The 16,516-nt window shown below is 42.0% G+C and overlaps 1 protein-coding gene across 1 annotated transcript in view; it reads left to right on the top strand.

Moving 5' to 3' along the window:
- The first annotated feature begins 1,775 nt into the window (after positions 1-1,775).
- The window catches only part of LOC309540647 (uncharacterized protein), a 45,350-nt gene continuing 30,609 nt past the window's right edge, over positions 1,776-16,516 (top strand). Inside the window, exons 1-9 of the mRNA XM_082237665.1 lie at positions 1,776-1,962; positions 4,025-4,125; positions 4,207-4,276; positions 4,666-4,796; positions 7,386-7,471; positions 8,941-9,040; positions 10,603-10,646; positions 11,656-11,733; positions 15,909-16,105. Coding sequence (XP_082093791.1) covers positions 1,791-1,962; positions 4,025-4,125; positions 4,207-4,276; positions 4,666-4,796; positions 7,386-7,471; positions 8,941-9,040; positions 10,603-10,646; positions 11,656-11,733; positions 15,909-16,105 — 979 coding nt within the window. The 5' untranslated portion in view covers positions 1,776-1,790. The remainder of the gene's footprint in view (positions 1,963-4,024; positions 4,126-4,206; positions 4,277-4,665; positions 4,797-7,385; positions 7,472-8,940; positions 9,041-10,602; positions 10,647-11,655; positions 11,734-15,908; positions 16,106-16,516) is intronic.

Consider the following 16,516-nt stretch of genomic DNA (forward strand, 5'->3'; position numbering starts at 1 on the left):
CGGCGCAGCGGCAGCAGGAGGCCCCATTAGCTAAAGTGGTGCTTTAGGTTAAGAACAGTTTCAGGTTAAGAACAGACCTCCAGAACGAATTAAGTTCTTAACCTGAGGCACCACTGTATTTAGTCAAGTAAAATGTAGGAACAGGAACATTACATGGATGGTAATGTTCAAGCCTACCTTCTAATTATGTTTTTAAATTTGTTTTTATTGAGCACAGAATTCTGACAGATCTTTTTCTCCGAGAATTGAAAAACGGGGGGTAGTGACTGGAACCCTAAATAAAAACTCCCAAAATGTGTGTTATGTCACTTTTTCTCTCAGATGGAACTTTTGCTTCCTTTGACATACTGTATAGCAATTTTAATTTCTTTTTATTATCTGTTATATTCTGCTCCTTTAGCTAGTGAGAACCCTCCCAGGCAGCAGATGCTGGGGAAGCAGCAGGGTAGTTTAAGAGAACAGAATGTACGGACCCCGTGGTTTGCGATCCCTAAGCTAGCCTGCTGCCTTCAGATGCGAAGGAGGATCCTGTCTCCAGACCAGTGTGAATTCAATATTTTGCTGTTGGTCCATTCAGCTTCTGTATATGAAACAGGATGAGGCATCCGATCTTTTGTTTCTGGCAGCAAAATGTATTGGGGAAAATGACAACCTTGTAAGTCTAGTATTGGAAAGGGTGTTTCATCGCTGGTACACCCTTTCCTTCTATATTTAATTTATTTAACTCAACCAGCAGCAAAGGTATGCATTTGGGGAGGGAAGTCAGTGGAGGAGCACATGTCTTGCATGTGGCTGGTCTTGGGTTCAAGTCTCAGAATATTCGTTAGGTGGAAGCTGTCGAGGTCCTTGACTGCTGTTGTGGACAATATCGATCTAAATGACCTGGTATAAGGCAGCTTCTGATGTAAGCAGCAAACACTCCTATAGTGCAGTGTTTTTCAACCACTGTTCCGCGGCACACTAGTGTGCTGCGAGATGTTGCCTGGTGTGCCGTGGGAAAAATTGAAAAATTCGAAAGATTTTTTAAAAAAGTCAAATTTTCGCCCACTAGGAGGGCGCCGGACTGTGTCCACCCCATTTTCCATCCGTCCTGGGTGGGGATCAGATCGAATGGGATCGGATGACAGCGGACAGGCAGTCCGCTCTCATCCGATTCCCCATAGAGAGCAGCGGGGCTCTGACATCTCCCTCTCCGCACACAGTGGTGGTGTGCCTCGTGATTTTTTTCATGAAACAAGTGTGCCTTTGCCCCAGAAAGGTTGAAAAACACTGCTATAGTGAAAGGCTTTGGCTCCTCTTGGCCAAATGAACAGTTGTTAAATCCTGGTCAGGGTCAAAGCATCGCTGCCGCATTTTGCCTGAAAGCTCTTGCACCTTCATCAGCTGCCTGGCGCTGTTTCTTAAAGATTCCTGGACTTTTAAGCTGGAGGTTAGCATTGCCAAAAAGGTGCTGCAGCTTCCACGGTCAGAAACTTTTTAAACATAAGTACAGAAACTCTACAAGGGGAAAAACGACAACCGCAACTCTGGAGAGGGAATGGCGGCGGCCGGCTTCACCAGCCGGATTTCTGCCTGCCACCCACATGGAGGAGAACGGCGGAGGCCGCCTTGAAGAACCGGGAAAGCTGCGGGAACGCGGAACGACACGGCGGCGGCGGCAGAGCCGAGGGCGCCAGAGTCCGGGCGAGGATCCCGGGCGCTGACTGGCGGCGGCCGGCGGCCCTCCTTCTCCGCGCCACTTCCTCGGCCGAGCCCGCCCAGGCCTCGCCTCTCGCCCAGGAAGAAGCACCATGAGCGGCGCCGCGCTGCTGCTGCTGAGGCTCCCGGCGGTCGCCGCCGCCCCGCGCCTCTCGCGGTGGACCAGCAGCCGCCGCTGTTGGAGCAGCGAGCCGTGCGCCCCTCAGGCGAGCCCGGTGCGGATCGGCTGCGCCTCGGGCTTCTGGGGAGACACAGCGGCCTCAGGTATTACGCAGGGAGCCGCGGCCTTGCGCGCCTGCACCGGGCGGCAGCTCCTCCTGCTGGTTGCCCGCCGGGAAACCCCTCGGACGTGGAGGCGGGAAAAAGAAAAACTCCCTGCGCGCTTTCCCCGGGTATCTGCTCCGCTCCACTCCGCGGAGTTCCCTTCTGAGCCGATCGCGCTGTTCGGCTGCACTCCTTTTGCCACGCTTATCTGGGAGTGTGGGCACCGTTGAATGCAATGGCGCGAGATGCTTTGCATGCCTCAAATATGCCCAGATTCCCGATCTCCATTATTAAGTTCCTGACTCGCTTCTCGCCCCGTTAGCCTTCGCTGCAGTTTTTGCGCGCTTCCTCGCAGGCTCTCTCGCCCGGCTTGCTGTCCCTGATCATGCCGTCTGAACATACCTTTTGCACTCACTTGCCCTAACAGTGTTCAGTTGCTTGGATTTAGGTTCCGCACAGGCTCACCCCGTTCCTTCTTGGCTTGATTCATTGGAAGTTTGGGGGTGAAATCGGGCCAAAAGATAAAACAGCAGATGGCGCTGAAGTTGCTGCAAGCTTGCGTTGTTTGTTTACTCGCTGCAACCTCTCAGATTACATGCAACGATGCAATCGAACCTCAGGACTAAGGAGCATCTATTTTCGTGGGATTTACAGGTCAGCGTGTATAGGACTACAGCCTTGGGAGTACCCAAAACTTCTGATCGCCTAGCAACTGTGTAAACACAGTTTGGCGTGATGAAAATGATGTAAAAGGAGTACATATAGTTTCGTCTGTAAATGCATGCTGTGAACATGACTCTGAGGCTTCGGTCCTAAACACTTGGGAGTAAATCCTGTAAAAAAGGTTAAAAAAAAGGTAAAGGACCCCTGGACGGTTAGGTCCAGTCAGAGGCGACTATGGGGTTGTGACGCTCATCTTGCTTTTAGGCCGAGGAAGCCAGCGTTTGTCCACAGACAGCTTTCCAGGTCATGTGGTCAACATGACTAAACTGCTTCTGGTGCAACAGAACACCATGACGGAATAGAAAAGGAATAAAAAGTGGTACTTATTTATCTACTTGCACTGGCGTGCTTTTGAACTGCAAGGTTGGCAGAAGCTGGGACACAGCAACGGGAGCTCACCCTGTCGCAGGGATTCAAACTGCCGACCTTCTGATTGGCAATCTCAAGAGGCTCCGTGGAACTTAACTTCTCAGTAACTGTGCGAAGGGTTTGGTTTTCAATGTGACTTGAGAGCGGGACTAGGGAGGAGCTATTCTGGATAAATGAGTCAAAAGTGAAAAGGCATAGTCCAATATAATAAATGTCATGTGGGAACTGATTTGGAGAGCTGCAACATATGTAGCTATGAATGGTGTACTATTAAAATAATTTCCATATGGCATTCCTCAGTTTTGACAACCAACTTAGTGGTCACCTTTTACTTATTGTAGACACTTTTTAGTTAGAACATTATTACTCTCAGTGTTTGACACTTAAACTTCCTTTTAGTTTATCTTAGCTTTTTACCCATTTCACTTCCTTTGATATTTTGCCACAACAATTATTTACCTTTCTCTGTGACTGTATAGTGTGATCCTAAACTTTTTAGTGTAAAAAGGAGTTGTCACTTCTGGGCAGTATGCATAGGTACTTGCCCTGTAAGACACTTTTATTACAGAGTAATCTCAGCTTAATTCCCTCAGATTTAATGTGAATAAAAATGCATAGGGCTGGGATATAGACTAGTTTCAGTTCACCATTCCAATGTAAATGTCCACCGAAATGTCCCTTTTGAGCCAAAATCTGTTGTTAGTGTAATATGCTATCATAGCCATCCTTGGAATTAAAGGCCAAATTTTACACGTTAGTCATGAACTGTGGTCTTGGGATTTGACTTTAAGAAATTAGCCATTGCATATATGTAGCACGTTGGCCTTGAATTATATTTTAAAGAATTATTATTGACCCATAGGTCTGTTTGCTGCAAAGCCCATATTCCTGAACGGTTTTGCATTAGATGTTTTTGCAATGTGAGTGTGTGTGTGTTCTTACTAAAGACATTTTTATTTCTTTGTATTAGTTCCTCAACTACTCTACGGAGGGAAACTGGATTTCCTGGTTTTTGATTACCTTTCTGAAATTACAATGTCTCTACTAGCTACTGCCAAAGCTAGATCTCCAGTGAGTAATTCTTCTGAAGCAAAAATTAAAAAAAAATTCTTCTAATAAAAACATTCGCAATTTAATTTTCATTTCTTTTAGGATTTAGGATATACTCCTGATTTCGTATTAACTGCAATGGGTCCATATATAAAGGACATACACAGGAAAGGTATGATTTTGTATTTTATATTGCTGTAATAATTTTAAATTATTTGCAGGGGGGGAGAAGAGGGTACTTGACCCATGTGCTTGTTTTAAACCTTGGCTTGTAAAGCCTTGATTGATTAGAACTGAGCCAAATTCTCCTCCAGTTTACAAAAACTCTACTTGCCTGCTCACCCTGGAGCAATTCCTTACTGACTCCCAAGTGACTGTTTAGAGGTCTGTTTTAGTCCAGTCAGAGGTATGGATTAGAGCAGCCAGCTGTAATTTGTAGCTAACTTTAAGTAACCATCTGAGTAGAAACAAACAACAGAGAAATCAATTTACACGTGTGCGTACATACATGAGCAGTGTATATACATTGTTCATAATCCTAATTTTTTTTGCCTTGCTTAGGCGTTCGTGTTGTCAGCAATGCTGGTGGAATGAATCCTCTTGTCTGTGCGTCTGCACTCCAAGAAGTGGCCAAAAAAGCTGGCGTCGACTTGAAGATTGCTGCTATTACTGGTGATGATTTAATGGGAGAGGTATTTGGATATTTTATTTCCTTTAAAAAAATTAATAGGAAGGTTGGTACTTTTCATACAGTTTTAAAACCGCATATATGTTTGTCGTAGAAGCCTGAAGTCTGGTCAGGTCCTTAGTGTGTCCATTAAACAAATGTCACCAACGCTACACAAATGCAGTAGATAATCCATGGAGTTAGGAGACAGTGAGGTCTCCTTTGTCCTTATTCTTCCTCCCCACCTGTGAGGATTTGGGGAATCAGGTCCCTCTCCGATGGCAGCAAAGAAGCAGATAAAAGAAGAGTTCTTACCAATTAGTTTATTCAATAATCACAGCAAGAGACAAAGGAATGCGGTCTCTCTCTAGAAATGGCATTGCTCCAAGTAAAGTCCCATCCCCTCTGTCTCTACTATTCTACTTCACCCCTACGTAGGCTAATCTGAGCTTTCTGCTGCTGAGCTTTCTGTTCTATTAGCCTCAATGACTGCCTAGTCTTATGAGAGGGGAGGTCAGGAATGCTTTCAAAAAACACTTGAGTCTGTCAGCTGTGTCTCCCTTGGTGTTTCCTCTTCCTGCTGTTCCTCTTCCAGTATCTCCCAGCTTCTCCCCTCTGCAGCCTCTGAACTATGCCCTTCTGCAAACCACTGTTCTAAATCTATGCTGTCCTCCTGTCCTTGGGGAGGTTCAGGAAAAGGGAGGGGGTCCCCACTATTCCTCCTCAGTCCAGTCCCTGACACCACCAGTGTTCAAAACTCCCATTGTGTTTCTAGGTGCATTTTGTGACAAGATAATTTCATTAGCTCAAGCAGTTTCTGAGCTCTGGGCGCAATACTGCGCCTAAGATTTCAGATTAAAAGAGCAGAGTGGAAGAAAAGGAGGACCTTTTTCTGCCTCCCCTCTTCCAGCTACTCTCTGAAGACTGGAGAAGAGACCCTCTTAACAATATTAGAGGGGCGGGCAGGGGAAGGACTAGACTATGGGAAAAATGAACATAACATTTTAGTCAAAATAGATAAAAAAATTAAAAAAATTGTCTAGTAGCACCTTAGAGACCAACTAAGTTTGTTCTTGGTATAAGGTTTTGTGTGCATGCACACTTCTTCAGAGGCTTATACCAAAAACAAACTTAGTTGGTCTCTAAGGTGCTACTGGACAATTTTTATATATATATTTCAACTGTGTCAGACCAACACGGCTACCTACCTGAATCTATAATATTTTAGCTGCAGTTCATTCATTTTCAGCTTTGTATTCTTGTTATACAAAAGCACACCTAGACATTCCATTGTTGCGCCCATAACCTAGGTTTAAGGGTCTATTTAGCTCCTAGCTTTCATATCTCCGTTTCTAACACTGCTCCCCACACCCCGTTTTCTGCCACCTCTGTTGAGATGAACAAAAGTTATTGCTAGCCTGTTGACTACTACCTCACTTCAGCAGTTATTATGATACAAATTTTGCACGGGCTATGCTAGCATGTAATAATTTTACTATTTGATTAAGTGATGGCTGCTATTTATGAAAAAAAATCATTGGGCTAATATTGGTAAACTGCATAACAATGTGAATATTCAAAACAATAGCGCATATTCATTAAAATCGTGGGAATTTTGCCAGTACAGTGGTACCTTGGGTTACATACGCTTCAGGTTACATATGCTTCAGGTTACAGACTCCGCTAACCCAGAAATATTACCTCAGGTTAAGAACTTTGCTTCAGGATGAGGACAGAAATCATGCTCTGGCGGCGCGGCGGCAGCAGGAGGCCCCATTAGCTAAAGTGGTACCTCAGGTTAAGAACAGTTTCAGGTTAAGTACAGACCTCTGGAACGAATTAAGTACTTAACCCGAGGTACCACTGTAGTTCTGTTTTGATAAACACTGTACTGTACTCATTTCACAACCCTAAGCAAACATATATATTTGTTAATTATTTCCTATCAGATATTTTTGGATAAGGATAAGAGAACCTTACACAATGATGTGATCTGTTAGCACTTACTTTCAAGCAAGATCAAGTGAAAATAATGGGGCTTGCTTTCAGCCACGGGTTCCTGGTATAAAAGCAGCGGGTGGCGTTCAGATGTCAGAATTCTAGTCTTCTAAATAATAATGATAATGATAATGATAATGATAATGATAATGATAATGATAATGATAATGATAATAATAATAATAATTTATTATTTATACCCCGCCCATCTGGCTTGATTGTGCTTGAGTGCTTCCCCTCCCCCAGGCTCTGCAGTGCTGCTTTGTAGAGATTGTTCAAATCATTGTTTGTTAATTTGGTCATCATGGCAAATTATTGTTTTAGAAAATCAGGAAGTCTTTAATTAAGTTTTGAAAGAAAACAAGGAGAGGGGAAGCTCTTGACCCTGTTATTTGCTTCCAATTCCCCAAATCATTTAGCCACAATTTCTTGATTAAATGTTGAACACTCTTCTGAAAACAAACCTATTTAGTATCCCCTAACTTAATTTACCTCTTGCAGTTGATAAATTTTATCTAGCATTATAACAGAAACATTACTTATTTTCCCGTCCTAGAAAATAGAATTGTAATGTAAGTATTTTTATATCACATACATACATTTGGGTATTTTACAGTTAAACAGCATCAAAGAATCTGCCTCAAAAGAGGAGAATGGGAAGCCGTTTCCAGAAAACATTCACAGCATGAATGTATACCTTGGGTAAGATCTTTAAGAAATTCATCTTTTTTTAAAAAAAAAAAAAGTTATACGGGGAGCTGCTTTTTAGAGCACGACAATAGCAGTAGCAGTCTGTGGGCTGGGGGCAGCATTGATCACCTACCTTCTGAACACCTGAGTATCACTGCTGGTTCCTGAGAAGGGGAGGGGTGAGGCATGGTATGAGTACAGCAGCACAAGTCTTGGATTGGCTCTTCTACCATGCCTTGTTCTCCACACCTCGCCACTCCCACCTCTAGTGTCAATTTGCAGGGACAGGAAGTGTGATGCCTTAGCTCAGGCATAGGCAAACTTGGACCTCCAGAAGTTTTGGGACTACACCTCCCATCATCCCTGACCACTGGTCCTGTTAGCTAGGGATGATGGGATTTGTAGTCCCAAAACATCTGGAGGGCTGAGTTTGCCTATGCCTGCCTTAGCTGAAGAGTTACGGCTTCTTTCTATAGTACATTCGTACCTTGGATCCTGAACGCCTTGCGAGTCAAACATTTTGGCTCCCAAACGCTGCAAACCCGGAAGTGAGTGTTCCGGTTTGCAAACGTTCTTTGGAACCCGAACGTCCAACATGGCCTCCGCGGCTTCCGATTGCCTGCAGGAGCTTCCTGCAGTCAATTGGACACCACGCCTTGATTTCCGAACGTTTTGGAAGTCGAACGGACTTCCGGAATGGATTCCCTTCAACTTCTGAGGTACCGCTGTAGTTTGAGGAAGGCATTTTAGATATGTGCATACTGTTGCACAGCATAGCCAATGGGAAGGAAGTTATATGCCTGATCTTGGGGTCTCCTGTGGGAATGAATGGGATTCACCCCCACCTTTATCTCATCGCTGGAATGCTTCATCACATGACCTAACGTTAGCTACTAAAGATAGTGGAAACATTGCCTGTGACAGATCTATTCCTGAACAGCTTTCTTCAGGTATAGCAGAGGATTCTGTGGTAGAAATAGCCACCCTGCTGGTGGAGTTCCTCTCCTATCCAAACCATTTTCAACCTGTAGATCGAGGGGTTAGGCTTGCATTCTTAAGGTTCAAGGTTAGACAGCAATATTTTATCAACCCAGCCAAACCTATCCTAACCTTTTAGGGCATTTTTGTATCATTTTATTTTTTTACAGATGGGAATCTGAACCTGAGAGGTGGTGGCTTGTGGAAGGCTGCCTACTGAGTGTGTGTCTGGGGCATTATAAACTCTGGGGCACAAGATACCTCATTCATCATGTTGTTGCTCTCTGCCTAGTAATACTTTGTTGTGTGTAATATTGAGAATATAATCAATGATTCTGGCTGCAAGATCTTTTCTCTTACAAGCTCAATTGAATTGAGGGGTTGTTCGTTTAAGAACCCTGTGCTGGATTTAATTTTAAATCTTTAAGGTCGAATGTTCAATTATTTTGAAAGGTGAATGAGTAAATCTAGTGTTTTAATGATCAATACTTCTGTTTCTTCAGTGCAAGGCCAATAAGCAGAGCTCTTGACTTAGGAGCAGACATTGTGGTGACAGGAAGATGTGTTGACAGTAGCCTTGTATTGGGACCACTAATTCATTCTGTAAGTGTGAATCAATGCTTCCAAAACAGTTTCTTCCTTTAGGAGTCATCCGTATGAATATTGAACAGGTTTCCAGTTTTTGTTATTTAAATTATACGCCCTTGAAGTAAAGTGCAAATGTATTTTCATTAGTTTTGATTATTTCAGAGGCAACCAACTTGATGAAATATGCTTATTTAGAAAGTAGTTAGACAGTGATCAAGAGATCAAGAACTAACTTAGCTTTGCAACCCCCTACCTGTCTTTTTCAAACTCTTTTTTTAATAAATGGATGAAATCTGTATATTTCTCTCTAAAACCTAGGTTGAGGGTTCTAGTAGTTTGTTGTAGTTCTAAAAGAACTATGGAGACAAGCAAATCCTCATATTAACAAGCCAACCTAGTTACTTTTTAGGAAAAAAATGTCATCCATGTTAATGAACTTCCTCTGATAAATCTTTCATCATTATTTAACTACCTTTCTCATTTGTAGTTTTTACAGAACAAAAATATTTACAACATGAAAATGATTTCGCTTGCCACAAGGTGGCACAAAAGGTCAACTTTAAACATGTGATTTTTTTTTCATGGGTTAGCATTTTTTTATCTACGTAAATGTCTGGTTAGGCTAAAACAAATTCCTGCAAGTATGTAGCTGAGCTGATGCACAGCATCTTTAACATAATCGGTGTATAAAAAGTCAGAGATGTCAGTTTTTGATTTTGTTTGTAAATCATGTCCTTTGCATCGAAAGCCGTACCTCCAGAGGTTTTGCTATTTATGCTGCAGATCCTTACCTATACAAGTTTGATATTTACCAAATGAATTTTGAAAGCCGGCTACATTGTGTCCTGGTTTGCAGATACTGAGAATATTCCTCTTTATATCTGTAAAATGTTCTTCCATTGTTTATTGATGTCTATTTAATTTTCAGGGCACAATTCAGTTCATTACAGGCTCTTTCCCTTGCCATGCATCCATGCAAGTTATCTGCCCCAAGGGGAAGGATAGAACGTGTACCTAGGCATCACGTAGTCCTCACCCAATGGCCTTCTTTTCCTGATAGCATATTTGTGTGTGCATACAAGCAGTGGGGAAATTGGGCTTAACCTACCTCTAGGGTAGGTTGTGATGAACTGTTCTTTGCATTTTAATTTTCAGAGCACCACTTAAATGTACTTCACGTAACACTTTAAATGGGACACAGGTGGCGCTGTGGTCTAAACCACAGAGCCTAGGGCTTGCCGATCAGAAGGTCGGTGGTTCGAATCGCTGCAACAAGGTGAGCTCCCATTGTTCAGTCCCAGCTCCTGCCCACCTAGCAGTTCGAAAGCACGTCAAAATGCAAGTAGATAAATAGGTACTGGCAGGAAGATAAACAGTGTTTCCATGCACTGCTCTGGTTCGCCAGAAGCGGATTAGTCATGCTGGCCACATGACCCAGAAGCTGTCTGTGGACAAACACTGACTCCCTCAGCCTATAGAGCGAGATGAGCGCACAACCCCAGAGTCGTCCGTGACTGGACTTAATGGTCAGGGGTCCCTTTATGTTTAACACTTTAAACCTTTTATTTCTTTTATAGTTTGGCTGGAAGAGAGATGAGTTCGGCCTTTTAGCATCTGGAAGGTAAACGATTTGACTTTAAAAAATGATAAATTCCGTTAAAATGTAATGCTGTATGAACATCAATTATGTTCTGCATAATTCTAATGGAAACATTACTTTGAAAAACATGAATGCAATGTTTGCTTTCACATTTAATTATGAATACCGTATATCAAATTATTTTGAGTTCCAGTGCAGAAGTGTCATGGTTTCAGGAAGCATATGTGGATCCAATGAAGTTGCTGCAGGCTTCTGCAGAGAAATCCCCTGCTAAATTGCAAATTATGTACAAACAAAGTATGTTGCATGCATAGTTTTTGGTGCTGGATCTGCTGTATTTGTGGTTCCTGACAGTGGAGTAGGAACTCTGGATTGATAGACTGTAACATTTGCGAGCTTCCCCAGTGCTAAATTTATCTATGGACTCTGTGTGTGTCAGACTAGATTTTGCTTTCGTGTTTCACTCTTTTCCTATTGAGGGAGAATGGGAAGGGGGGAGGGGTTGAAGGACTGTCACCCATCCAAAAAGGCAATTGATGCAATTAGGCCTATTAGTAATTAGCATCAACTATCTCTTCAGAGCTATATGAATACTGATGTCACTAAGATTCACTGATTTCATTTGCACTTACTAGGAAAATGGCCTTAGGTCAAAGTCTCTGAAGTTAATGAACCAGAAGTATAAATTAGTTGCTGATATTCCATAGTCGATTTAAGCAGGAGGACTAATTACATGGTAGTAATGTGTTCTCTGACTATCAAACAGATGGAAGAGGCCAAAGAAGCACTCTGTTCCAAGATACGCTAAAGATTATAGAAACTGCCAGTGGATCCATTAAGTTTTGAAACTTTTATCTATTATGTGGGATCCCTTAAGGTCAATTTGACCATCTAACCATGTATCATATGAACAGGATATTTTTAGGTTAGCTTTCTTTTCCTTCTGAAAGATTAAAGTTGAATCCGAATGACTGTAAACTAAAGTTTCTGCCATTGAACTAAAATGTATATTACGACTCTCGGTTTTCAGTCTTGCAGGCCATCTGATTGAATGCGGTGCTCAATGTACAGGCGGAATATTTACTGATTGGCATAGGGTACCAGACTGGTATGTTGATTCTATTTTGATAGTTTGATTTGGTTTATGTGGTGAAAATGAAACAGGGGCACCTTAAGGGGATTTATCGCTTTTCTTTATGCTTATTTTGTCAGTTTTTTCTCTCAAACTTTTTAGGACAATATGTATCAATATTAGGACAATGTGTATCAGTATATGTGGACAGTCTAAATTATTTTATCAAATTTATTTCATAAAATTTATATACAGCTTGCGTGTAAAAGCAAAAACCCAAACTCTCAAAATATATGAATCCCATTTTAGAAATTGCTATGCCCCTTTGCTTTTCTCTGTGTTTTTGGAGGCCTAGCCAGGCCAGGCTTAAACATCTGAATGCAATTTTACCTTAATTTCAGCCGTTTTAATTATACTATGCATTCTATGCCTCACTGTAACCTAGTTAGCTCCAACCTACCACAGATTCTTTAGAACCATTGAATACAGAGTGTTCTGTTCTCCACACTGTCATCCCTTTTTTTAGCTTGCCTTCTTTTTTCTTTTTTCCCATAGACATCTTTATTGGTTTTTCAGTTAGTTTACAGCCATCCTTTTCCTACACGTCAATATTCACAATAAACAATTGGGCACAATGAACATTCCAATGTTTAACATTTATGCATAAACTAAAGAGAAAATAAATATTATGTTACTTATCTACTTATTTTGCTGTTATTTTGTTTGCACCGGACTTCCTTCCACCTCTTACTTGGGTCAATGGAATTCTATGTTATATGCCTTTCCAATTGTATCTAATATTCTATTTACCATCATTCCTGCTGTTTCTACTAGTTATCTTTACAAGAGTCATTCTAGCCCAGTTAAAAAAATTTAATCACCACAGTAATCTCCCAGATTTTTTTTAATTTACTACAATTGTTGTTGAATTTTTGGTACTCTTGGTCTCTTAACTACCCTGTCAGCTTGTCCATCTCTGCGTATTCCAGCAACTTCACTTACCAGTTCTCTTCATTTGAATTTGGTCTCCTTTCCAGTTTTGTGCTAACAATACTTTCGCTGCCGTGGTTTCATGAACAACTTCTTCAGATCTTTGGGGATCTCATTCCCCATGATTCCTAAAAAGAAAGCTTCTGGCTTTTTGGGAAATGATAACACTGGGCAACAATTTTTTACTTTTTGAATGTTGTCTAGATTTCTACAATTGATTTAGGGTATTTTTGCACTGCTGAATCAGGAAATGGCATCCATTTCTCTCCATCAGGTCGGGTTTTTGTGCTATGTTGATTTGAAAAAAAATCAGATCTTGTGACAAAATCGATTACATTTTTGTGGCATTATCAGCTGATTTTTGTCAACACATCATCCTAAATATGTTTTTAAGAGAAAAAAATGTTTTTCCAACAACATATATTGATTGCCTGATAGAAACATCGATTACTGTAAACTGAATGGTGGGCATTGATAAAGGTAAGTACACGTAAATTGCATGTTGCTTCACCATTTTTCAAACTTCAGGGCTTGAACTTCCGTTTCTTGGAACTCCTGGAATGCTCAGCGGCAGGGAGGTCTCTCTTCAGAGTCTCTCTTCAGAGTCCAACAGTAGTCAGCCATCATGACTGCGTCCCAGCGACCCTGAGACCTGGTCTCCATCTCTTTCATGTCCTGATGGAATCTCTCCCCCTGCTCGTCACTCATTGAACCCAGGTTCTCAGGAAACCGGTCCATATGTGAAAATAGGTAGTGCATCTTGATGCTCATGTTGCAGCCCAGGTTTCTGAAAGCAGTCAGCATGTTGTTGACAAGTTCAGCGTAGTTTCTGGCCTTACTGTTGCCAAGAAAGTTCTTCACTACCAGAACAAATGCCTTCCACGCTTCCAGTTCCACTTAGTTCATTGAGTTTCCGAACTCTGGAACTCTGATGAGCTGACGGATCTGAGGACCGTCAAAGATGCCAGCTTTTAACTTCTCCATGGTCAATCCTGGAAAAGCCTGGCACAAGTAAGTGAAGCAGTCACCATCCTTGTCCAGAGCCTTGGTGAACTGCTTGATTAAGCCGAGCTTGATGTGCAGCGGTGGGAAGAGTATTCTGTCTCTGTCCACCAGAGGGTCGTTGATGACGTTCCTTTCTTTGCAAGGCACCAATTCCTCCTGCACAGGCCAGTCCTTCTTCGTGTAATGCTGAGCACGGTCACTACTATCCCACATGCACAGAAAACATGGGTACTTGGTGAAGCCAGACTGTTGTCCCAACAAAAAGTTCACCATCTTCAGGTCAACACAAATAAACCACTTATGCTGATCATAACCAATTTTCTCCAGCACATACTTCACCGCTTCATAGTTCTCCTTCAGTGTAGTCGAGTGAGCCAGGGGTATAGAGGCAAACTGGTTGCCGTTGTGTAGCAGAACACATTTCAGTGATCGCTTACTGCTGTCAATGAACAGTCTCCAATCTTTGGGTTCGCACTGTGGCACTCCAAGCTTGAGCCGAAGCTGCGCAATATCTGCACAGTACACCAGGTGCTTCTCTTCCGAGAAAAAATGGAGGTACTCTTGATGCCTGTTGCAGAAGAAGCTGATGTGAGCACTGTCAGAGAGGAGGTTTTTTCCTTCAATCTGGATGCCAACAGTTCGGCATAGTCCTTTGACAAGCTGAGGTCGCGAACTAGATCATTCAACTCCTTTTGGGAAAATGGATGTGGAGCATCATCTTCAAGAACCACTTCTTCTTCTTCATGTCCTTCAACACTGGAGGCATCTTCGTCACTAATGTCAGGAAGTTCTCCGAAGATAGGCACTGGAATTTCACCACAACGAGCTACAGGATGACATGCTGATTGAAGATCAGGATACTTGAGGCTGCTCCGGTTCTTTCTGTTGATCCCAGTCACATCAACAGCGCAGAAGTAGCAGTCAGTGACATGGTTTGTCGGCTCCCTCCAAACCATGGGAATTCCAAAGTTCAGACTCCTCTTGCCATTGGTCCACCCACGTAGAGTCTCGGTGCATGCCTTGCACACCATGTGTGGTGCCCAAGCTTTATCCTGGTCACCAAGTTTAATACCAAAATAAGCGTGGTAAGCACGCTTACAATTTATGGAAGATTTCGAGGTTTTATGACTTCAGACTGATCCCTTTTCGACATAATCACCCAGAACTATCGGACATGAATACTTCTTGTCATTAAAATAATAATTTCCAATCAAAACAATTATTCGACATGGCATTTTACCCCCACCAACTTCTTCTAAAATGCTCCACACAAGCGTACATGTGAACAAAAACGTAAAAAAAGACATGTGGCCATAGCTCAAAAACTTGACCTGATTGAGCAAAACCAAAGTGATTTTTGGATTCAGCACATCAGATTTATCCCAAATTAACTGAAAAAACGCAGACAACAAATTTGTTGTTGACCAGTGTAATTTAAACATATTTTTTAACTCACTATAAATTATATCCCAGAATTATCCCATTTTTTAACATCTCCACCATTCATGATATATTGTTCCTACTGCTTTATTAAACTTCCAACACAGATTTGAGTTATATTTATACATCATCGTCAATTTTTTGGGTATTAAATACCATGGTAAAAAATCTGCATATAATTTTCTTTAAGAGTGTAGCATGCCATGAATTTGAGATTTTTCCCATGCTGAAAGTTGGATGTTATGACCTATATCCATAGCCCATTTTATCATGATTCACTTAACCTCCTCTTCCTTTACTGACCAATCTAGCAGAATTTTGTACAATTTTGAAAGCATTTTCTCCTCATTATAGATCACCTCCTTTTCAAATCTCAAAAATTCTGTTGCAAAGCCTTTCTTTTTATCTCGCCTAAAAACCTCATGCAATTGATAGTATTGTAGCCAGCCTGTCAATCTGCCTTTAATTTTCTCAAAGTTCTTAAGTTTTAATTTTTTAGCTTGCCTTCTGTTTATTTGTCCCCATCTCTGATTTTGGGGCACAAACATTTAATTCCCCAGTTATTTTTCCTTATTTACCATAATGCAGCTGGTCATTTGACTCTTCAAGAGCTTTGAAAACTGTGTGTGTGTTCTATACCCTTTAAAGCTCTTGGTATATGTTTTGGAAGTAGATATATTTTTGTGCCCCCCTAACCATTGCCATGTATTGCCTGTTATTTGGATGCTTATATATTTTCCGAATCAATAAAGTATTCAATGTTTTCAACCCTTTAGGCATAACATCGGTTTTCCCATAGTAGAATGTTCTTCTGATGGAAGTTTTATTGTATCCAAACCACCTAACACAGGAGGCCTCTTGTCTTTTGGCACGGTGGCAGAACAGTTGGTATATGAAATTGGTAATCCTAAGGAATATCTCCTGCCAGATGTCACATGTGACTTCTCTCAAGTTTCCCTTGCTGAAATCCCAGGTTAGTGTCTGCAGAGGGTGTGGGCAGACATGCATAAACACAGGATTATGGGTTGAAGAAACAGGTAGAAAGGATAAGGAATCATAGCAAGAACAGTGTGACCCAGGGGTAGTCAACCTTTTTATCCCAACTGCCCACTAATGCATCTTTCTTGATGGTAAAATTTCTTTACTGCCCACCCGTGCCCAATGGAAGGATTCAGCTTGTGCTGTTGTACCCCCTGCCACCCACCTAGAATCCTGAAACACCCATTAGTGGGCAGTAGTGACCAGGTTGACAACCCCTGGTGTGACCAAAGATGGAGCTGTGTGCCATGAAGCCGAGGAACCAAGAAGTGCCAGGGGGAGCTGATCCCTATCAAAGACCAGAGTTAAACTTGTATGTGGCTACTTGCACATGGCTATGTGGAGA

The sequence above is a fragment of the Podarcis vaucheri genome, assembly GCF_965113315.1.
Source record: "Podarcis vaucheri genome assembly, chromosome: 9".
Taxonomy (NCBI): Eukaryota; Metazoa; Chordata; class Lepidosauria; order Squamata; family Lacertidae; genus Podarcis; species Podarcis vaucheri.